The 25,089-nt window shown below is 30.1% G+C and overlaps 4 protein-coding genes across 14 annotated transcripts in view; 3 read left to right on the top strand and 1 right to left on the bottom strand.

Moving 5' to 3' along the window:
- The window catches only part of LOC140666840 (uncharacterized), a 42,973-nt gene extending 42,568 nt beyond the window's left edge, over positions 1-405 (top strand). Inside the window, exons 16-17 of the mRNA XM_072894383.1 lie at positions 30-174; positions 240-405. Coding sequence (XP_072750484.1) covers positions 30-174; positions 240-405 — 311 coding nt within the window. The remainder of the gene's footprint in view (positions 1-29; positions 175-239) is intronic.
- Positions 1-25,089, bottom strand: part of Dh31-r (Diuretic hormone 31 Receptor) — a 108,464-nt gene that overhangs the window by 52,222 nt on the left and 31,153 nt on the right. For all 11 annotated transcript variants that reach the window (XM_072893890.1, XM_072893889.1, XM_072893892.1 and 8 more), the window contains one exon: positions 22,305-22,415. In XM_072893890.1, coding sequence (XP_072749991.1) covers positions 22,305-22,415 — 111 coding nt within the window. The remainder of the gene's footprint in view (positions 1-22,304; positions 22,416-25,089) is intronic.
- LOC140666839 (uncharacterized) lies at positions 2,003-15,003 on the top strand. Its single transcript, XM_072894382.1, is given in 17 exon segments — positions 2,003-2,248; positions 3,174-3,462; positions 3,940-4,125; positions 4,606-4,817; positions 6,275-6,440; positions 6,701-7,018; positions 7,344-7,488; positions 7,568-7,714; positions 7,716-7,735; positions 10,656-10,798; positions 11,792-12,080; positions 12,575-12,760; positions 13,257-13,468; positions 13,577-13,742; positions 13,994-14,302; positions 14,602-14,755; positions 14,829-15,003. Coding segments are annotated over 17 exon segments (3,237 nt in total). The 5' UTR covers positions 2,003-2,113; the 3' UTR covers positions 14,989-15,003.
- Positions 16,695-21,387, top strand: LOC140666566 (uncharacterized). The gene is made up of 2 exons (XM_072893881.1): positions 16,695-16,913; positions 17,013-21,387. The coding sequence occupies exon 2, from the start codon at positions 17,385-17,387 to the stop codon at positions 20,991-20,993; it is 3,609 nt and encodes a 1,202-aa protein (XP_072749982.1). The 5' UTR covers positions 16,695-16,913; positions 17,013-17,384; the 3' UTR covers positions 20,994-21,387.

Here is a 25,089-nt window from a genome sequence, read left to right as displayed (position 1 = left end):
TTAATTTTTATTGTACAATATTCATACAGGTGTAACCCACTCCGAGGAACTTTTTTATTTATTTTATCCTCATGTGATAAAAGATTTGGGCTTTTCACCAATTGTACCCGAGTCGAAAGATTACAAGATAATGAATTGCTTAACGCAGATGTGGACAGATTTTGCTAAAACAGGGTACTTAATATTTTTATATAGTTTTTCAATAGTGTATTAATAATTAATTTTCAATCTATTTTTAGGAATCCTACACCCGCGATTACTGACTTAACTCCAATTAAATGGACATCGTTAAAGCGCACTGGAAATGTTTACGATTATTTAAATATTGATATCGAACCTCAGATGAAAACCCTCCGCAAAGGGGAGCAGCGATGGGACTGGAAAAATATAAAACATAAACTATGATTATTTAGTTCGCAAAATCTAATTAGGAATTTAAAAAATGGGTTTTTAGTACATTTTACGGGCTTGTAATAAATATGTTTTTATATTTTTTGCATCATTCTCCTTTTGTACTTTGAACTGCATTAACATTATGATGTAATACGGTTGCTTAAGAAAGGAGAGAAGTAGAGAGGGAGGAAAGATAATAAAAAATAGTATTATATTCAGAGTGCTTTAGAATCTATAAAATATGGACATTTTTGTCTTTATAAGTCAGTTTTTGTCATCAGGAATGTCAAAACAAATTGTCAAATTGTAACTTCATAAAAATAAAAAACTCTTTGCGAACATTATTTATAGGATTTGAAAAATGATGAATGATAATTTCGCGATTTTTTTCGTACAAATTATAGATTATTTAAATTAATTTTTCGTTTTCTATCCAATAAAAAACTAAATTTTTTTATACAAAATTGTGAAATTTCTAAGTCAAGAAAAATTAAAAAAAGAAAACATTTATCTTAGGTGTACATTAAAAAATTATACATTTAGAGTAACAATGGTAATGGATGATTAAGGTAAATGTCCCTATTTGTTTACCATGACCCTATTTGTGACCACTCGTAGATTTTATTAAATTAATTAAAAGTTTTAAGTAATTCATCCTTGAAAAGAATATTTATTGTGTTTGATTAATCGTCAAACGCGAGTGGTCATAAATAGCGTCACGGTCAACAAATAGGAACATTTACCTTAAAAGATTATGATTATTTTATAGTAATTTTTTTTTAATAATAATTTTTTTACATAATAAAATATATTTTATATTGTAAAAAATGTAAATAAATGAAAAAAAATTAATGGAAGCACAATATATTTTATTTTTTATACAATATATCTTCTTCATTGTCGATATCTAACGTTTAACATTAAGCTCATAGCATTGTTATATTTTTAATAAATTGCTCCCGTAGATGTAATATGTATTAATGTTGTTAATAAAAAACTTAAATGCATTGTGTTTTTCATGATATGAGTATATTGAAATCTTTTGAAGATTAATGATTCTGATACGTGTAATCCATTTCGAATAAAAATTAACAATTGTATCTAAAATTATAAGATTCAGTAATTTTCTTATGAGAAAAATTTTATTTTTATATAATTATTATTAGTTTTACAGTTTATATTGTTTGAATATCGACACTCTCCGCAACGTCGTGGTAAGAAAGTTTATTGGCAAGAAAATCAATGTAATTTATTAGAATTTACTCTGAAACATTGCAATGCATTGTTACTAAAGTATAGAAATCATAATTTTCTGTAAGCTCTACTTTGATTTCAAAACAAAAGATATGCTATCTAATCTTATAATTCCCTTTCATAATTGAAAAATTTACAATTATAACACACATAACAGCGCATGTGCTAAAAATTTTTTGCATTCTTTGAAAATAGTACACAAACAACATTTTATAATCAGAAAATAAGGTAAATAACGGAATATTTTCTGCGTGTTTTATGCAAAATAAATGGAAACAACAGAGATAAAGTGCATCATGTGATTATAAATTCAATACTAGTTATGTATAAAAAGTACATCCAAGTATAATTTTAGCCTCACTTATCTCCAAATGAAAACTGCTTTTATTGGTTTTTATTAGTATAATCGCACTATATAAAGCTTGTCAACGCTCCTTTTGAGTCAGTCTATAATCGTCAATTCATTATGGACAGAATAAAAGTTTATATTCGTGATGGCAAGTTGATCGGTATCGTCGAGAAAAGTATTTATGGCAGTCGCTATGTTGCTTTCCGTGGAATACCATATGCGAAACCTCCGGTTGGCGAACTCAGATTTAAGGTAAATATACAATCTTCTCGATGTTATCGTTAATTTTACACAGTGTTAATTTTAGGCTTTATTTTTTTAATTACTTGTTTTTTTTTTTTTTTTTATTTAACGTGATGATTTTTTTCCTAAAACGGCAGTTCAGAAAATACAAAAGATTATTTAAAAAATGTCATTAATAAAACTTGCTGGTGAGAATATTGTGCAATTATTATATTTATTTTCTTCCCCGTTATTTTATAGAAATGAGGAAAAATAAATTATAGTATATGTTATTTAAATAAAGATGCCTAATTAGTCACACTAAAAAAATTATTACCAAAAAAATATATGCTATTATCTGTTAATTTTCAGATGCAATTGCATGAAAAAACGATTTGTTTAAAAGGACAATATATTTCTACAGTAATTTCTACATAAATTATTGTTTTCGTTGTAAAATTTTCGCATAACTAAAACATAAATAAGAAACATAGATAGCAATAAAAGAGGTTATTAATAGAACATTCTTTATGATCTAATCTGATTTCATTGAGAGAGCACGATCTTAATTAATCAATTTGTTATTGCTTATTCTACTATTTAAGTCTTCAATATGCTGACTTTAAAAGTGCTAACAATAATACATATATAAGATATTTGTAGAGAAATTTTCAATATTGTTATGTAAATCATAAATGTCTATTTTGTAGAAATAAATACTTTTCATTTTTTATAAAAAATAAGTTATTCTTGCAACAGGTGACAATACACACGACAGCAAAAGGTTAATACTTAATTTTCATTAATTGCAAAATTTGTTCAATATCTGAGGAACACGATACACAATGCAAAATATGAAATTTGATATATACATATGATTATAAATTTCTAACTAAAGATAGATAGGACCTCATGTTTGATATGTTTCATTAGTGACTTTCTTTACATATCCCAGGATCCTGTACCACCAGAACCATGGTCCGGCAGCAGAGATGCTTCAAAATACGGAAACGTCGCTGTTCAGAAAAATATTTTTAAATTTGAAATTATAGGCGACGAAGACTGTCTTTATTTAAACGTGTTTACTACAGATATTAAGTCTTTGGAAAAACGCCCTGTGATGGTATGGATACACGGGGGTGGCTTTACTGTCGGTTCTGGTGATTCGTATTTTTACGGTCCCGATTATATCGTCCAAAAGGACGTGGTGTTGGTTACTTTGAACTACAGATTAGGTGTTCTAGGTATAGATTAGATACATCGTATCTCAAATTATTTATATAATAATATTATTATAGATAACAAATTGCAAAACATTTTCACTCGTACAAACAATTTAAACTTACGTTTTCAATTTATTGCATGTGGGATTACTTTCTCTGACAAAGATTTCATATATTGACGACTAACAATAAGTTTTAAAATAAATCAGTTTGCGCCCATTGTGTCAAAAGGGCAATAAAAGCTAGTTTATTATTAATATTTATCATAAATAAAAACATTATTTATAAATATAGCTCAAAAAGCTTTTTTTTAAAAAATTTGTTTTTTTATCATTAAAGTTATACTTCTGACATGAATGCAAGATGTTTCTAATAATGTCAGAGTATAATATTGTTATTAATGAGCTTTACTTTTTTCCAAATATTATTTGATCATTTAAACATTTAATTTAAATAAATTTTGCAAAAGAAAGACGCATTAATGAAATTTTTTTTTAGGTTTTCTAAATCTCTATGATAAAGTGGCAACAGGCAATCAAGGTCTGAAGGACGTGATAATGGCATTACAATGGGTCCAGAAAAATATATCAGAGTTTGGAGGAGATTCAAAAAATGTTACCATCTTTGGCGAAAGTGCTGGTGCAGCCATCGTACATTGCTTGACTTTATCTCCATTAAGTGAAGGTACACAAATTTACTGATACATAGAATTACCTTACGTTTATTTCATCAAATTTATTAATTAATTTGGAATGAATTTTTTCTGTGTTCAAAAAATCACGGGCTTAGATACTAACACGTTCCGATACAAAAAGTTTCATGAATCAAGCAGATATATCCATATAATACATTCATTTTTTTTATTAATTTCAAATTAATATCATTATGAGAAAAATTTTCGGGTTTTAAACTTTTAATTTTTATTTTAACTGCAAAAATGTATGTTAAAATCTAAAAATTCGTATAAAATAAAATAGACTACTTGAATGTTTTCTGAAGAATTATCGACTTTAAATTGGCGAAAAAAATCAATGATTCAAAAGATACGAATTTATTTTCCAAAATAGTTTGCATATTATTAAAGAGAAAAAAAAGAGCAAAAATGATTTTTTTATGACACAAGTCGTACTAAATTAAAGATTCTCGATACGATTCTACTTTCAGACTTATTTCATAAAGCTATATCGCAAAGTGGCAACGTTATATGTCCGTGGGCTTTTACCGAGCCCGAATCTAGCTCGACGAATAAAGGATTCCTGCTTGCTGAGAAACTCGGAAAAGTGACCGAAGATCCGAAAGTCGCTTACGAGTTTCTTAAAACGATCGACGCGAAAAAACTCATAGAAACTCAGGAAAAGTTTCTCTTGATAGAAACAGTAAGCGTGCCTTAAACTTTGATTGCGACTTCAATGCGGAATTATACGTGTGTATAGATCTATGAGAGATTGTACGAATATATATATAAGCCTTGTTTACACCGATATACTTTGATACGCGTATCAAGTGCTCGGTGTAAACAAGGTCATAGTTTATTCTTCAAGTATGCAAGCCAAGAAGTGGCCTTTACAGAAAGTCTACTTATGCATCCATCCATCCATACTTTCTCCCATTCACAGCCAAATAACTCATATCTATCTATACAATAAATAAATAAATAGCTAACTAGATACATAAATAATACATAAATAATAATGTAATTCACAAGGGAATCACAATCTTCTTATCACCGACCTTTTCTCTTTCTTAACTCTTTTTCTTTCCATATCTTTTTTAATATTTTACCTTTCCTCTCATCCAATTCGTCATTAAATATTCTTTCATTACTATCTTCACCTAACTCTTTAAATCATTCATTCGCCTCTACACATTCTGTTACATAATGGCAAATTTAATTGGCAAAATTTTAGGAGCGTGTAGAGGACCGAGAAACTAAGACAAAAAATCCTTTGGAGATTTGCTCGTTTTTGTTCCATTTTGGAGAAAATCGCAAAAAAAGAAACAAAATAAATTTTCGTTTTTTTTACTTCTTTATTTACATTTTATTCATGTTATCATCTATGTATATATTATTCAAAATGTTGCCCTCTTGCAGCAATGCAAACATTACATCTAGCACTAACTGCATAATTGCAGCTAGACATTGTTCTGGTACAACTGACTAAAGACTGATTAAGGACTCGTAGGAGAATGCAATAATGCAAACAAACAAAAGAATATAAAGGATAACAGCAAGTGTTTACATATGTAAAGAACTTTGAAGCAGAAAGTTTATTCGGTGCCAATCAACTCAAGAGAGCAATTAACAATAAGAGATTGAATTGATGTGATTTTCTCCAAAAAGGGAGCAAAAACGAGCAAATCTCTAAACGACATTTTGTCTTAGTTTTTCGATCCTCTACTCACTCCCAAAGTTTTACCGTTTAAATTGGGGACACCCTGTATAAGGAAAAACGTGCGGCTTTGATGTCTAGTGTTAATAATACTTCACATTTATCTTCTAACCAATGATTATTATATTATATCTTCCATATTTCCGCCATATTATCTTTAGAGTACTTATCTCATCATACAGATGTATACCTATCTAGAACATTCTTTCTCAGATATTTGAGTTTTGTTGTTTCCATTCCTATCACCTTATATCTTTTATGTCCGAAGAATAGAATTATTGAAAATAAAGTCAGAACTCTTAATTATTTATGAGTTTCCGCAAAATAATACGCCAGCTTCACACACACCTTATTTTCGCATCTCTTATTTGTCTTTGAATGTCTAGAGAGATTGTAATATATAATAATAAAATATTTCATTAAAAATAAAATCTTTTTCGCAGGAGCGCCAAAAGATTAAGCTGTCGTCTACACCTACTTTGGATTACGAATCATCGAATCCGGTTTTCCCGAAAAATTCGTTTATACATCGCAGTGTTAAAGTGCCATATCTTATGGGTTTTACCAATTGCGAAGGAATTTTTTTCGTAGACAATGACTTTTTTGATCGTAAGTACATTTGTTTTTATCCTCATTAAATAAATCTGTAATATTTCGCCGTACGAATTTTCGTAGACGGCATCCTACTAAAAATAATAATAAATTAATATTGTACGCTTTAAACTTAATATTTTGAAATTTTGATTTTCGTTGGCGAACACGTTGTAAAGTCACTTATCCCTTGGCAAAAAATTCATTAAACTATTATTCGCTGATCTCGCGTGACACTCTGTATAGTCACTGCGATAACATCTTTAAAATGATTTCAGATATAAGTAAGGAGACTCTTAGTCAAGTCAATGCTGACTTCGAACTGACAATACCATCTAAAGTTTTAGCTACATTACCAAAGATACCAATCACAGTGTCAGAATTACGATCGTTATATTTTGGTGACAAAACCATTTCAGAGGAAACATTGATGAATTACGTTGATTTTCTCGGCGATCTATTATTTTTGCGTCCTATTATGCAAGTAGCGGATATTCAAATGAATAATGATAATTCTGGAAAGACGTATCTATATAAATTCTCGTACGAGAGCGAAACTTGTTTCATGAGAAAAATTTTCAATATTAAGCTACCAGGTACTGTCGTTAATGAGTTTAAGATGCTAATGAATTTAAATTATATATATATATAATAAATTAAAATAATAAAATTTTAATATTGTAATATATACTCATATCGCGCAGGCGTTATTAAAATGGTATCTCTAATAATAAGGAACAATATTTCTACCATACATTATAAGAACAGGAAAATGATTTTAATATTTTTATTAAAAACCTATTTTATATCAATTTTAATATTTTCTCGATTTAAATTATTCTAAAATAATAAGTATAAATTTAGAATAAAGATTATATCTATGTTTTTAGTATTAATTTACTATACGACAATATTTTGCAGGTGTATCTCATGTCGAAGAACTGTCTTATTTATTTTATCATGATATGATAAAAGAACTAGGTTTATCAGTATCCGTGCCTGGTTCAGAGGATTACAAGATGATAAATCGTCTAACACAAATGTGGACAGATTTTGCTAAAACAGGGTATTAAAAGTTTGATGTTTTTACGTTTGATGATTTTAAAGTTATATATATTAATAATTAAGTTTCAATTTATTTTCAGAAATCCAACACCCGAGATTACAGATTTGACTCCAATTAAATGGACACCGCTGAAGCACGCTGGAAATGTGTACGATTATTTAAACATTGATATTGAACCTCAGATGAAAACTTTTCGCAAAGGGGAGCAGCGATGGGACTGGAAGAATACAAAATTTAAGCTATGATTATTTTTTCATGAAATCTTAACTAACAATAAAAATCTTAATTAACAATAAAAAAATTGATTTTTAAATACATGTTACACGCTTGTAATAAATGCTTTTTTGTCATTCTCCTCATGTACTTGAAATTGTATTCATAACATAAAACTTAAATAATGAAAAATAAAGAAAATAAAAAAATATATTTGCATATACAAACGCATACACTTTTCACGCATAGAAAGTCTACGCGCGGGCACAGTGGGTTCCGCTCCCCTGCAGGGGACTCCACTTTCAAAAAAAAAATAACCTAACTCAACCCATTTGTTATGTGGGTAGGAAAATGTACGCGCGGATACAGTGGGACTATATTATATATTATGTTATAATTAATATTGTATAAGGTAAGGTTTAGAGTCTTTATCGTTGGTTTTCTCGAAAACTATCACTCGTATAATAAAAATGGATAGGATATAAAATGTGTATTTTGAAGAGACCTACAACTTTTATTTGAAACATTTTTAAAAATTTTCAATATTTGATAAAATAATTGCAAAAAACGTCAATTTAAAAAAATTTTTGTAACTTTTTAATAAACAACGAGCGACGGCTAAAACCTTTTAAGCGTTACTCAGGGTGATGACCTTGACAACATATGTCAAGATCAAGGACATCGGAGCATCCTCCTCTAAACAGGATATTTACCATTATTTTTGATATATAATAATATTTAATATATTAAACATCGGTCATCAGAGACAATCAGTTTGCATGAATGTCTGATATAGCAGTGATAACTGACTATTTCGTACTATATTTTAAATTTAAACAGTTGCTCTTTAATCTTCTTCTTTTTCAAATCTATTGATTACGAGTAATGTCATGTCTAAGCATGTTGATAGATGAAATGGTTCTTCATATTTGTTTGCAAGGCCTTACTTCCATTACATAATGCGAGCAAAAACTAACTACTCTATAAATCACTTTCTTTCTACAATCATATCATACGAAAAGGCTGAAAAGAGTTTTTGTAATACTGTCGACGTCCTCGCGCTGGTTAAATGACGCGAGGTGTGTGATGGTTTTCAAAAATAGATAAAAATACAAAAAAAAGTTATAAAAAACTTTCGGTTAAAATTTTATACACTTTGAGTTACAGTATTTAGATGCTTAAAAGATAATGATTTTTTTCAATAATAATTAATAATAACACAATAATTTTACGTTATAATTATGTAATATAATTTTTATATAATAAATATATTTTATATAATAAGAAAAAAATAATAAAAATACAAATTTTCTTTTTTATATAATATCGCTATTAAACTTTTCCCGCTATCAACATTATTCTGACACTTGACATGGAACTCACTTGTACGCATAAAGCGTATCTTGTTGTTATTTTTTTTTATTGAATTGCTTTTGCAGATGTAAAAACTTATTGTTAATAAAAAATTTTGTTGTTTTATGATATATATATATTAATATTTTTTAAAAATTAATAATTTTGTAAATGTTTAAATTAATTTACACCTCACGTCATTTTCGTCTTTATGTCGTATGATAGGGGGTACATTTTGAATTTTGTGGTGCTCTCTCTTGATTCCCGAGATATATGAATTTAAAATATCGTAATTTTGGTTATTCATTTGTATTATCTTTTTATTATTATATTTATATATTTTGTTATTGTATTATCTTTTTTTATTATATCCTACTTGTGTGTGTTTATATTTTTTTATTTACATTTCGTTATATTCTACTTATGTGTTCATATTTCTTTTGTTTACATTTGCTCACTAAGTACTGTGTCATTATCAGTATTTTTGTACGATTGTGAAATAAATATAATTTAATATGATATAAAAATTTATTGTTTTTATTTAAACTGTAAAATCTTGCTCTTGAAAAATACAGAGTTAGACATTCATAAAAATTTAATATTACGCTATTGAATGTTATATTTAATTATATTTATTTATTTATTATAATAGAATTATAATAGTTACATATAATTTGTATAGATTCTTTTACTCCTAACTTTTTAATAAACAGCAAGCGACAACTAAAATCTTTTAAAAGTTACTTAGAATCATGATCTTGATAACATATGTCAAGATCAAGATCATTGAAGCTATCTTACTTGTACTATGTAGATGATACAAATAAGTAAGAAAATTACGATATTTCAAAATCTCTCAGATCTCAATATCTCGCATTCCTCAGAGAGCAAGAGAGAGCATCACAAAGTGTGTTACTCAGAAATGTACCTCCTATCATATCAAATAAAGACAGAAATGTCGTATGTAAACATTTACCAATGATTCTTATATATAATATATTTTGAATAAAAATAACGGCTGTATCTAGAATCATAACGTTTAATAGTCTTTCTTAGGAAAGAATATTCACTTTTGTATAAAAATTTGTCCAAGTATCTCATTAACTTTATAATTTATTTATCGACACTTTACTTTCTATAACGCAGTAAAAAAGCTCCTTGGAAAGAAAATCAATGTAATTCATTAGAATTTCCTCTGAAACATTACACTGCATTGTTACCGAAGTATAAAAATCGTAATTCTCTGTAAGCTCTACTTCAAAAGACATAATGTTATTCATTCTTATAATGTTTTCTTATAATTAATTTATAATTATAATGCACATAAGAATACATGTTATAAACATCCTTTGTGTTCTTCCACGACAAACAAAATTCTATAATTGAGGAAGTAAAAAAAAAAAAAAAACAACGGAAGAATTTTATCATATTACATAAGAGAGATAATTCAGATAAATTAGAATATGAAAATTCTATATCAGTAATATAGTAAATGATAAATAGTGAGCGGGCGAGTATTTAATCCCCACTTGTCTAAATGAAAGCTCTAACATTTTGGTATATATAAGCTGATAGATCAACAATGTTCTTTTTCCGTCAAGTTTCAATCATGGCCCAAGTAAAAGTTTCTATACAGGATGGTAAGTTGAGCGGTATCACCGAGAAAGGTATTTGCGGTGATTGTTATGTTGCTTTCCGTGGAATACCGTATGCAAAACCTCCGGTCGGCGAACTCAGATTTAAGGTAAATACAATATATGTAGCCTTCTCGTGTTAATGTGATCGCGTTTCACACATTGTTAATTTTAGATTTTATCTTTAATAATTGTTTCTTTATTTCGCTTGATTATTTTCTCCCTAAACTTGCGACTTAGAAAATACAAAAGAAAGCTAAAAATGCTATTGATAAAACTTGCTAGTGGTCCTAACATATTATATTGTGCAAATTATATTACTATATAATATCTTTTTTCTGTTATTTTTTAGAAATAAAAAAAATAATAAATTATAGTGTGTTATTTAAGTCGGTATTCTTAATTGGCAACACTAAAAAATTATTACAAAAAATAATAATAATAAATGCACAATATTATCTGTTAATTTTCAGGCGCGATAGTATGAAAAAACGATTTATTTAAAAAAAGACATACATAAATAATTTTTACGTGTAAGAAAACAATATGTTTCTAGTATAAATTATTGTTTTTATTGTAGATTTTTTCTTATAACTGAAACATATATAAGAAACATAGAAAGCAATAAGTAAGTTTATTAACAGAACATTCTTTTTGATCTAATCTGATATCGTTAGAGAGCACGAATTTTGATTAATCGATTCGCTTATTGTTTATTCAATTTAATCATTTATTTCTATTTAATTTTTTAATATCCTAATTTTAAAAGTACACACAATAATACATTTAAACGACACTTGCGAAGAGAAAGATTTTCAAAATTCAATAGATAGTGTTATGCAAACCTAATCGTCCAACTTGTAGAAATAAATATATGCTCTACGCTAAATTTAACTTGCGTTTAGCAGAAAAAGAATTATTCTTAGAACGCATGACTTAGATTAATATTTAATTTTGATTAATTGTAAAACTTGTTCAATATCTGAGAAACGCAATAATCAATACAAAATATAAAGTTTAATAAAGATGTACAATTATATGCGTATATCATATTAGACAGACTTTGTGTTTGATATATTTCATTGGTGATTTTCTTTGTATAGGATCCTGTACCGCCAGAACCATGGTCCGACGACAGAGATGCTTCAAAATATGGAAACATGCCTGTTCAGAAAATTCCTTTAAAAAATGTAATTAAAGGTAATGAAGACTGTCTTTATTTAAACGTGTATACTACAAACACTGAGCCTTTGGAAAAACGTCCTGTCATGGTATGGATACACGGGGGTGGCTTTTCTTCTGGTTCTGGTGATTCGTCTTTTCACGGTCCCGATTATATCGTTCAAAAGGACGTGGTGTTGGTTACTTTGAACTACAGATTAGGTGTTCTAGGTATAGATTAGATACACCGTATCTCAAATTATTTATATAATAATATTATTATAGATAACAATAAATTTTAAAACACTTACACTTGTACAAATAATTTAAACTTTTACGTTTTCAATTTATTGCACGTGGGATTATTTTCTCTGACAAAGATTTCATATATTGACGACGAATAAGTTTTATAATTAATCAGTTCGCGCCCATTGTGTCGAAAGAGGAATATGTATTAAAAACTAGTTTATTATTAATACATATCATAAATAAAAAAGAAATTATTTATGAATGTATATCAATTTTAAAAATTTAGCATTTGTTTTATCATTAAAGTTATAATTTTAGCATGAATGCAAGATGTATTTGTAACGATATCAGTGTATAATATTGTTATTAATGAGCTTTACTTTTCTCCAAATATTAATTGTTCATCTAAACATTCAATTGAAATAAATCGATTTTACGAAATAAAGATTAATGTACAAAATACAATATATCTTTAGGTTTTCTGAATCTGTACGATAAAGTGGCAACAGGGAATCAAGGCTTGAAGGACGTGATAATGGCACTACAATGGGTCCAAAAAAATATATCAGAGTTTGGAGGAGATTCAAAAAATGTTACCATCTTTGGCGCAAGTGCCGGTGGAGCCATCGTACATTGCTTGACTTTATCTCCATTAAGTGAAGGTATGACACAAATTAATTGATGCATTACCTGACGTTTATTTTATCAAATTGATTAATTAATTTGAAATGAATTGTTCCTGTGTTCAAAAAAATCACGGTCTTAGATGCTAATATGTTCTGATACAGAAAATTTCACGAATCAAGTAGATATACATGTAACACATTCATTTCAAATTATTACAACATTATTATGATATTATTATTATGACAAATATTTAATTTCGAGCTTTTAAAATTTTTATTTTTATTTCAACTGCAAAAATATATATTAAAATTTAAAAATTTGTATAAAATAAAACTGATTATTTCGATGTTTCCGCTAAAGCACAAATTCGACTTCAAATTAACGAAAAAAATATCAAATTAAAAAGAATTTATTTTTTAAAATAATCTGCATATTATTAATCAAAATAAAATAGAGAGCAAACATTTCTTTTTATGACAACATATCACACTAAATTAAAAATAAAAATTGTCGATACCATTCTATTTGTAGGCTTATTTCATAAAGCGATATCACAAAGTGGGACCGGAACTTGTCCGTGGGCTTTTGCCGAACTGGGACTTTATTCGAAAAAAAAAGGTTTCCTGCTCGCCGAGAAACTGGGAAAAGTGACCGAAGATCCAAAGGTCGCCTACGAGTTTCTCAAAACGATCGACGCGGAGAAACTCATAGAGACTGAACAGAAGTTTGTTTCGACAGAAATAGTAAAAGCATATCTTAAACTTTGATTGCAATTATTTCAATACGGAATTATACGTGTATACAGATTTATGAGAGATGAGTAAAATATTTTCATAACATCTTTTTTGTAGGAGTACCGAAGATTTCATCTGACGTCTTCACTTAGTTTAGATTACGAATCATCGAACCCAGCTTTTCCCGATGCGACGTTACTACATCACCCTGTTAAAGTGCCATATCTTTTGGGTTTTACTAGTCGCGAGGCATCTTATATCATAAGTGGTAAACTTTTCGGAAGTGAGTACATTTGCTTAAATATATCTGTAACGCTTCCACGTACAAATTTTCGCGTCAATGGCATTCTATTAAAAATAATATAACACTAGTAATTATACAAGTAACATTTTAAAAGTAATATTTTGAAAGCAGATTTTCGTTGGAAAATCGATTACTTTTCAACGAAAAAAAATTCGTGAAAATATTATTCGTTCATCACATGACACTTACAATTAATATAGTCTATAATAACATCTTTAAAATGGTTTTAGACATAAGTAAGGAGGCTCTCAGCCAATTCGATGCTGACTTCAAACTGGCAATACCAAACCAGGTTTTAAATACATTACCAATTACTGTGTCAGAATTACGATCTTTATATTTTGGTGACAAAATCATTTCAGAGGAAACATTGATTGATTACGCTGATTTCCTTTCTGATTTAATCTTTTTGCGTGGTATCATGCAAGTAGTGAATATTCAGATGAGTAATGATAATTCTGGAGAAACATATCTCTATCAATTCTCATACGAAAATAAAACTTGCTTCATAAGAAAAATTCTCGATATTGATCTCCCAGGTATTCCCGATAATGTGTTTAAAATCCTAATATATATTTAGTAATACAAATAATAAGACTTTAATATTTTGAAATGTATATACATGTATTCATATCGTTATTAAAATGATATTTCTATGTAACAGAACTTCTACATTATAAGAAAGTGAGAATGGTTTTTTTAAAAATATTTTTATTAAAAAACTATAATTGTTTCTATCAATTTTAATATTTTCTTTTTTAGAAATAAGTATAAATTTAGAATAAAGATTATATCTCTGTTTTTCATAATTAATTTACTGTAAGACAATATTTTGCAGGCGTGTCTCATGCCGAAGATTTGTGTTACTTGTTTTATCCTGATTTGATAAAATTGAAAGAAGAATTAAGTTTGTCAGTACCCGCGTTTCATTCGGAGGCTTACAAGATGATGAATCGTTTAACACAAATGTGGACAGATTTTGCTAAAACGGGGTATTACAAACTTGATATTTTTTATAGAATTTTATAGTTTTATATTAATAATTAATTTTCAATTTATTTCCAGGAATCCAACACCCGCGATTACAGATGTGACTCCGGTAAAGTGGACACCGTTGACGCGCGGCGGAAATGTATACGATTATTTAAATATTCATACTGAACCTAGGATGGAAACTTTCCGTAAAGGAGAGCAACGCTGGGAATGGGAAAACGTGACAAAATAAACTGACACTCTATCCTCAAAAATCTATCAACATTAAAATTGATCTTTTTAAACATTTTTTTAAACATTTTTAACATTATAAACTAATACACTAACTTACTTTATTTTTAACATTATTTAAAACATTTTTTTACATACATTTCTAGTTTTTGCAAAAATATCTGTTTTGTTGAAAATTACATTCACATTGCTTGTTAAAAAAAAAAAAAATATATATATATATAGTGTGTGTATATATACAGTAGGCGATTTTAATTTTGCAGAGTTTGAATTCTAGTATTATTCTTTTAATAAAATTAAAAGGAGTTTTAGCGAATAAATCAAGATATCAGAAGTTTTTATATTACAATTTAATGAAAATTGACAAGAATTTTTCGAATTAAGTCTCTTAAAATTAAGAAAAGTATTGTTTAATTTTAAGTCAATTTTAAATAAATATATTAATAATTTGAATCGCTAAAATGTCACATTATATAATATCATAATAAAAATTAAAGTAATAAAAAAATTAATAAAAATGTCTTTGTCTTTTATAATATATGCATATATATATATATATATATATATATATATATATATATATAATGTTTTAAATTTCTCGTGTTTGTCACTTATGTGTGTATGAGAAAATATGTCTGTTCTTTATTACTGAACTGATTGCACCAACAAAGCTGCACTAGGTTGCCTGTAAAAAGGCCAGCTGAACCACGATGATCTCGGCTCGCCGAGATGAAAGTTCCTTCATCCATCAAGGGCGACTAGAACGAGGGGGTTGCAGGATAGTGCCGATGGCGAGACCGGCAACCCCCATGATATCGCCAGAGCTGGATACTCGGAGGGGTTTTAGTGGGTATGCCCGCTAAATAGGGAGAGTCCCACATATCCCGATTCGTCGGGATAATGCGTAATGCATTTCCCTTCCGTAAAAAAAAAAATAAGGCTGTACTAGTTTAAAGAGTACCTTTTTCTCTCTCTAAAAGGAAAAAGATATCCTCTGAATCAGTGAAGTTTAGTGCAGCCATAAAGAAGCAATAAAGCAGTTTTCAGCAATAAAGAACAAACTTAGTATTTCGTACTTTTTCTTATGTGTGTTGGGCAGGTTAAAATGGTATTCGTGCGACGAGTTTTATCGAATGTATTGATTGGTTGTCGAATAGAGAGAATCTTTAAGATTCCAAAAGTTTCTCGCAATAATAGCAATAATCAATACACTTGATAAAATTTATTATACAATAAATGTAATTTCTTATATAGTTGATCTAGCTATCTTTGCGTCTTACGATCTATGCATGAAACTCTCTTGAAAGGTTTTTCAATTAAAAAATGATTTCTATTGATTATTCTATTGATTCATACAAAATTTTTTTATACAAAAAAAAGTCTGAACTTTGTGTCAAAGTTTTTCTCGGAATTGCTCATTTCTTTAAAAGTATAATTTATAAAATACATTAATAAAAAATAATATATATATATATATGTTTTTTTCTGTAAAAAAAAAAAAAGAGAAATTAACTTTATATACGATGAAGGAATTGCTTTGCTACTTTTTATGCTGGTAAAAATTTTATTTCTGTAAGAGTAGACTAAAAGAAAAGTAACTATACAAACTCGACACTATCTAAGAGTCGGGTAACTAACTTTTCATAATACAGTCCTGAGAATGTGATGGCATCGCTGCCTTTAACGTTGAATAACAAGACTCGACTCACGAAGCGCATGCGTCTCGTTCACGGAACGTTCGTTGACTCGTGGTCACTCGTGGTTGTTCGGTTCCTTGGCAACTTCGAACACATTGTTGTGCAAGTGCAAAGTGTGAATCATTTTGTGAGAGTAAGCAGAGAAAGATGGACTGCATGCAGAAGGGACATTTACGAAATATTGCGCAACCATCTGTATTCGACTTGATCTACTCCTAAACTGGAGCCGGTACGTATAAGATTCTTTGGGCATGAATACTTTGTGCGATAATATTACATGGTGTGACATATGCATGCGAGTAACGTTTAATATTTATATTACATACAGGCGTGAGAAGCTGCCTTCGCGCGACTAGCGTGGCAACCTTCCTTTTTTTGATCGCTTACTTCGTCTCGCACCACGTGCTTTCGCACATCAAACATTTCGGAAACGAGAAGCATCAAAATTTGCAGTAATCATATCTTTCGAGTGAAAAATTTCCGTTACCAGGGACACGTGAAAAGTACGGACCTCGATCGATTTGACCTTCGGCCGACACAAACTAAATAACAAGATAATTATTTATATTTGCCCCCCCGGAGCGATGGTGACAGTTTTAAACGGATAACGCGAGAGAAATACGAACATAACAAGAATATCCAAGCATTATTTACCAGTGATATTTTCCATCCGCGCGCGTTCGTCGTTAAGCGGTACAAGATGATTTACGAAATACAAGGTAATCTACAGATGCCGTATTTGCGTGCGATTCAAGCGATACCGGGCGATACTGCCAGTCAGAAGCTAAGTTGGATTGGAAAAATAACTTCGCACCGTGCCAGCGGAGATACCGAACAATTTCCACAAGAATTATTAGCTATATTGCAGGTAGAAACGGCAGTGAATGAAAAGAATCCCGAGGGTATAACGTCCGCCCTTAAATCCGAGGATTTGACAATAGTGAATCGTGCTTTTAAGGCTACTTGGTTCTTCGATGGTAGCCTGAAAAATATCATCGACGCCGAATATTTCTGTAAAAATGTCTTTCCTAATATCCCCATGAAGACGAGAGTACGTATCGTGAGCACCCTCGCAGAGCGATTGACTGATGAAGAATTAGCGCAGCAATTGTTCACGAAGGTGGCGTCTATTTACGGTATTTGTAACGCTTATCCACTCATCGTGGCTTGCGATGAGGCTTTTGCTTATAAAACGATCGAGGAGCAAAAGCTCGTGCTACCAGTTGGGATTGTTAAAAAGATTTTCCGTAAAAATCCGAATCTTATCGTGCGTTATCTCAAATTATTGAAAAACACGAACGCGAACGAACGCGCCTCTTTCCCCGTCAGTATCAATAAATATAAGTTTATACTACCTCAATTAGTGAAAAAGCGACTGGAGGCTTTTGTAGAATTGTTCGAGATGCACGAATCTAAGCCACCGAAAATTAAGTTGAGTAATACATGCGCCGAGATATTCTTGAAGAAAGGACAGCAATACTTGATTAAAAACCCGCATTTATACATCGATATCTTACCGCTCAAGAAGATCAACTTAGAACTAATGCAGAATATATTTGTAGATCTATTGCCTCCGAAAAGTTCCTGCTTCGACACAGATAGCTTGCTCAAGTATTTAGAACAATATCCACAAAATGAAAGATACAAACTGCTTCATAAATCCTACTTGGAAAAATACGAGACTGAACTTCTCGACGAGAACCAAAATGTAACGCCAAAGTTGTTACAAATATTACCTGCCGATGAACGAGTCAGGCAAGCTAGGATTAAGCTCGAGAAGGAGAAATTGGGAGAAATTCCATCCAATGATTACTTCGATGATACGACTTACATGAAAGCTTGGATCTGTTATTTACCCGTTAATGAAGCAATACCGATTATCAAGGAAAAAATAAGTAAAACTTCAAACGAAGACACTCGAGTTAATCTCATTTGCCAAATGCTTTACACTTGTAAGGTCAACGAGGATAACGATGCGTTAACCGACACCTTGATATATTTCCAAGAGAGACATAAAAATGAGAGCTCTTGGGTATTCCAACAAGTATTGTCTAAACTTTTGCTATTATACGATGTACATCAATTAAACAAGAGTCACTACGTACTTTTGTGCGAAATCATCAAATTGTTTTATATAAAACACAAACACGTAATGGAAGATCTAGTTGAGGCTACGATACATTTTAGTTTGATTCACAATATGCCGATCGACGAACAAATTGGCTTGTTAGTAAATTTAAGTGAAAATCAATGGTACGTAAACTACAATCTACTCAAAGGAAATCCACAGTACGAGAGAAAATGTCTTACAACTTTCATAGAAATGATTGAAAAGAACTATTCCGTTCTCTGGAGACGAAACGAAGAATCAGATGATCAGAAGAGACGCATCTTGTGCCGTTTAGTCGTGGCAATGTATAACTTTAACGACAGATGCAAAAAATCTCGTACAAAAATAGAGCATATGACGATTGAAAACTATCCTTGGCTAAAGAACACTCTACGCTCCATACTAAAATCTAAGGATACACAATCGCACTTTGATGAGAATGTCCGAAAAATATTGCAGATAAACGAACCGTTATTCTTTTCCAGTTTCAACTCCTCCGAGAAAAGGATCGCGGACGTAACGACAGGCGAGGCGCTCGCTCTATTGAAACGACAGCCTCAAGATATATTGGATAATTGGGAAAAATATCTCACGGATTGCAAGATAAATTATTCTGTCAAACAAGTGCAACGTTTTATCAGAGCCACGCGTTGGTACAAAGATATACCCATCAATTTTGCCGAACGTTGCATGGATTACTTACACGAGAAATATGAAGACATGTATTCTTATTTAAATATTCTGGCAATATTACTTCACGGTGACACGATGACAGAACTGATAAAACCTCTCATACCTACGGAAACAACGATTGATGTTAATCATTCGGAGAGCAACGAAAATTACAAACTCGTACGTCATTTACCATTAATAGTAAAACTTTCCAATCCGCCAATATCTCTTGAAGTCATAAGCAAATTGTACAAAGGAGATTACTTGTCGATAGCGCTGATGATGCTGACAAATGTTAGCAAGCGATCTTGTTTCCAGAAAGTATTGTCATTCTCGAAAGAGTTGTACAGTATGCGCGTCGGTACGCGAAAGCACGCGTGCAGGGTGTTGTATCAAGTAGCTCCCCTAAACATTCTCAGCGAGTTCCTGAAGGACAAGTGGAGCAGCGAGGATCATCATTCGGTACGACAAGTTATATTTGAGACGGTACAGAGACTCATTTTTACGACACCAAACGAGGACAATTGGTCTCTATACGAATCAATTATACGCTCGATGCTGGTAAAAGATGAAGAACTGCTTTCGAAAATCAAACTTTCCCCCAGCATTCCCAATCAATACGTTTCGAAATATTTTCAAATATGGCTAGACGCGATAAATGCTCTTGTTGATGGAAAACTGGACGGCGCGAAGGTGAAAAAACACTTAATCGAGTTGCTAGAAGAGATGTCGACCGCGCCGGTTTGCAATGTTCTGTCCGAAGATTTTTCTGAAGATATGATAAAAAAATATTTATTTATCATTGATATTGATATATCCAAGGCTGCGAGATCTTTCTCGATGTTATATCTTTTCCCGGAGGATGAGAATAAACTTTTAGAACGTAAGGAGAAATTCATCGATATCTTTCATAACGTACTAAAGAAATGGAATCAGCCTCATCCTTTAAAATCACGTTTCTTGCCGTATAATAATGCAGTGCGTCTATTTATGGAAGATTTCGTCATTAACTACGTCAAAAAATTTTGCTATCCAAAAGCATCAACCTACACGCAATTTGTCGATCAAATGCTCTATCTATTTTCTTATACCTTGGTACCTACTCACGACTCGAGATCTTATTTGTTGTTAACGTATACGAAAAAACTGCAAGAGAGCATGTTAACTAATGAATGTTTCGGCTTCAAACTCGGTCAACACATGCCGGAATTAATCAAAATTTTCTCAACCTCATTATTAGTGCAATACATGGCTAAGATTCTCGATTATTTTCTGAATACTGCGTTTCAACATCATGATGACTTGGAAGAATTTAAGCTTAGTGTCATAGAAGGTCTTATTAAAGCTGACAATATGGATTCCTGCCTTATGGCTGTGACATTGTTATCGCCGGTAACTCAGAAAAATCTTTTGACAAGATACGACGAGCTCATCGTAAAGTTCAGAAAAATGAGAAATGTCGCTGTTATTATCGTTTTAAATGATTATCAGAATATGTTAGATTTCAAAAGTGACATATTCGATTAAACTGATCGAACAAACGGATCTCAAATAGCCGATGAATTTTATACGCCATTTGTTCCGCAATAATATTTTGCAAAGATAAATTGTAATACTTTATTTTAGGTTTGATAAGTTGATTGCAAACTTGAACACATTTTGATAAATGTTAAATTGTTCGCAAATTTCTCTTTAATAAACACACGAAGGGGTTGTAAATAAATTTTTTTAAAATCTTTCTTTCTCTATTTTGAAAAGTTTAAAGTTCTAAAGTTTTTAATGAACAAATTTTTTTAAGATCGCGAATAAAAAAATAAGCGAGTTGTTTATTAATTTTATGTAAAACAAAAAAATAATCTATGCATATTTAGATTTACATAATAATTATATATGAAAAAAGCGCAATGTTATGTAATAAAGATTTTATTATTTAATGTAAATATGTCGTTGCGTAGCATGCATTCATCTTCGTTATACATATTTTTTTATTAATACGCATTAATATGAGCGTTACATCAATTATTAAATTAAATAAGCATTTCAGTAATCATACAAATAATGGATGTATTCTATGTGGCACAGTTTCTCTTACATTTATTAATCCACTATTACCTTTCCTAATAAACATTTTTTAAATAAAAGGTATATAATCGAAATTTAGAAGCGATAAAAAGCAATAAAAGATTACTATTCTTAAAGTACTTTTCAGTACAAATTTTACAATTAATTTTGAATAGTTCAAACAACATTTGCGTCTCTGTGTAAATAATGCTATCGAGCCGGGACACTAAATATATCTACTTATGTATACAGTGAATCTGTTGTAAATTTTTTCACAATATGCAGATTGTTCGAAATGGGCACTCAACAAAGTGAAATAAAAATAATTTGATATCGTCGGGTAAGTGAACTGATAATATGTATTTTTTCGATGATAAAGTTATCACATTATTATAAAAAACATCATGTGTAACGGTGTAAGTATAAAAGTATGATAAATTTTTAATATCATTAACGTAAAAATATAAGATTCAAGACATCAGCATACGATTTAATTTTTTTTCAACGATATTTTGCGCTAATTAAATTATAAATGTTTGTAAAAATTTTCACGACATTTTGTACGAATTCAAGTATAAATGTTTGTAAAAATTGTACGCGGGGTACTTTTGTTTTTGCTCTATATATTTATTTCACCAAAAGGCGCAGGATTTCAAATGTAATTCGTTTTAATAATTCACATAAACGATTGACCATTCATTTTGCGCCGGCAACAATAGAGAAAACGAGAACTATTAATCTGAATTCGCATGTAGATATTAGCGTGTGTGTACTTACGCGATGTGTCGAAACCGGTGATGAAGTTCGGGCAGGGCGCATACACGGTCGATCCCGCTCGAGTGTTCGGCCAGCAGGACCACCCATCAAACGTGAGTCGACAATACGGTTCTGAAATAGAAATTCGAGTAAGTGGCTATACAATACAATACGGGATGATGGATCAATAAGCTCGTAAAAAGCGTTTGCTACAATGCACCGATTAAATCAATATATATAAGAAATTGCGAGGGACGATATATCGCTAAGAAAATATCGTAGTGCCAATTGGCTAGGATAAATTGAATAAATCTTCTCGTGTATTTTTACGACACTCGTAAAAAACATAATACGCCGTATATTACAACTCATTTCCGATCACTAGAGAATTAGAAATACATATCTCGTAAAAGATGTGCTCTCTATATACGAGAGAGGAAATATATAAAATCTTCACTCAAAAAAATGATCTTGCAACTTGAACCAAAATTTTCTAGGTGTAAAAAATTAACTGAAACAGATAAATTATTAGCAAATTCTGTGATACTGCATATATTTTGCACTTGATCAATTTAAATGACAGAGACAGAATTTATATCTGTACTATTAGTGTGATTTAGACGGAAAATTTTTCTGCGATGTCTATCTTTAAGACTTATAATTGTCAAGGACAATTTTATTTGCCAATGGGATCTAAATTTTCCAGAGGTATTGCTAGAATATTGCTGTTATAAATTTTATTTACGTGACAAACAATATTTTAACAGATACAAAAAGTAGCGATAAATTTTAATCGAGACATCTAAAAATCTATCTACATTAGCAAAATATTTTTTTGAGTGTTGGTATCGATGAACAAATACGATGATAAAACAGATTCGATTGTGTACGTTTATGTGATCTGTATTTTTACAAATTTGCGAAATTTTACTGAACTGTTTTGTAGTGTTGTAAAGTAGATGGGTTGTAATGAGTTGCTATGAAATAATCAATTTTAAATTCGTCGAAAAATATAATCATTAATTGTGTGTGTATCTAAAATTATACTTGAAATCTTTCATAATTGACTTCTTTTTATCTATATAGTGTCATAACATGACATATATGCACATAAATATATATAAATATATTCTTGATAAATATATAAAAAAGTTATATAACATCATATATAAAAGATGAACTAACTTTATTACTACTTGTTGCATTAATGCAAAATCACGTTTATGAGACACCATCTTGTTTGCGGATTTGAGGAAAGTTCGCATTTGCTCATAAGATTCAAGACTCAAACGCTGATAACACGAATTTCATTCGAGATCTCTCGAAATTTCGTCAACTTTTATTGAAAATAAATCACTCTTCGTATAACTAGTCTGAGAGTGAAATATAATATTCAGTGCGACCGCAATGAAAGAACGGTTGGAAAACCCATATGGAAAATTTTCCCTTCGAGTTCCACGAGGAGCAAAGTAACTGCACAATTTTCAAAGTTAATGTTGCGGAAATAACGAAAGCAAATTTTCCGAGACTAACATTTGTGTCCATCTCCGTTACAAAAGTTTCGCTCATCTATACTCGTCACATAAATGTTTATATGTCCGTGTAGAGCATTGTGCATTTGCATATGTGAAATAGATCTTACTTTGATAAATTATGTATATCTCACGTCACGGACTATTTCGAAGTATATACATTTTGGAAACCCGTAAATCTCCGTAGTTGAGGGGAATCACTTTTAGATACGATCAAAGAAACTGCTTTATGTATCGAACTCATGAAAATTGTTCCGAAGAGAGAGAGAGAGAGAGAATTTTGAAAAGTTTGAAATATGAAAATTAAAACTTATTTTCTTACGATAGATAAAGTAAATTTTAATAAAATAAACAAATAACGAAATTTACCTTTCAAATCATTTCAAACGGATTTTACTCTGGATGGAATTTTAATTTAATTTTTAATTATTTTTAAAATCGAAAAGTAAAAGGTTTGTGGCAAATCCAGTTATTTAATTTTTGCTCAATCAAAGATGATTGTGCAAAATTGTTAAATATGGTAATCATATATCTTTTTTTATAATTCTTGGGTATATTTGCGAACGTGAAAAAAAAACTTCTGAAAATTTCATTTTTATGCAGCCATAAAATGTGAGTAGCTGTAAAGTGCATTGAGATTCAGCCAATTTCGAGTTTATTTTACATCATATTGCGCACGTACGTTTGTGCGTAAAAAATACTTGTATAGAAAGGAGCGGAAAATTTTTTGCTATAAATTTTTTCGTATAAAAACTCTAGTGAAAGATAAAAATCTCGAGATCCATCGACTTCAAAGTGGAGCTTCTTAAGATCAATATAGAGAAAAATTGCTAATATTTAATACGTTGTATAATATTTACAATGTATAATATTTGATAAGTAATATAATATTTCTTATTGCAACAATTATGTGAACATGTGATAAAATGATAATTTGGAGAATCGGAGAGACACGAGAGTGATTAAATTGTGTTTAATTTAATAAATGTTGTAAATTGAAAAGATTATTTCCATTTATTGATATAATATTCTTCCTATTATAATAAAATAAACAAAATTGAAATTATAAATTAATATTTTGAAAAGACTATTTTAAAAAGATTTAAATTGCAATAATTCGATAATTCGTTAATTATGAGTACGTTCCGGGCGAACGCTATTCATGCAATTTAGTACTAGCGACTGTTCACAGAGATAGGTATTAGTAGTGCTACGAAACGCAATCGTGACGTCATTAATGATGGTGTGTAACGTCATAATTTTACGCTATCAAT

The sequence above is a fragment of the Anoplolepis gracilipes genome, chromosome 6 (assembly GCF_047496725.1).
Source record: "Anoplolepis gracilipes chromosome 6, ASM4749672v1, whole genome shotgun sequence".
NCBI classification, from domain to species: Eukaryota; Metazoa; Arthropoda; class Insecta; order Hymenoptera; family Formicidae; genus Anoplolepis; species Anoplolepis gracilipes.
This window is presented reverse-complemented; position numbering and strand designations above follow the sequence as displayed.

Excerpts from the sequence above, each read along its gene's own strand:
- LOC140666566 (XM_072893881.1), top strand. The coding sequence starts at position 17,385 with ATGATTTACGAAATACAAGGTAATCTACAGATGCCGTATTTGCGTGCG.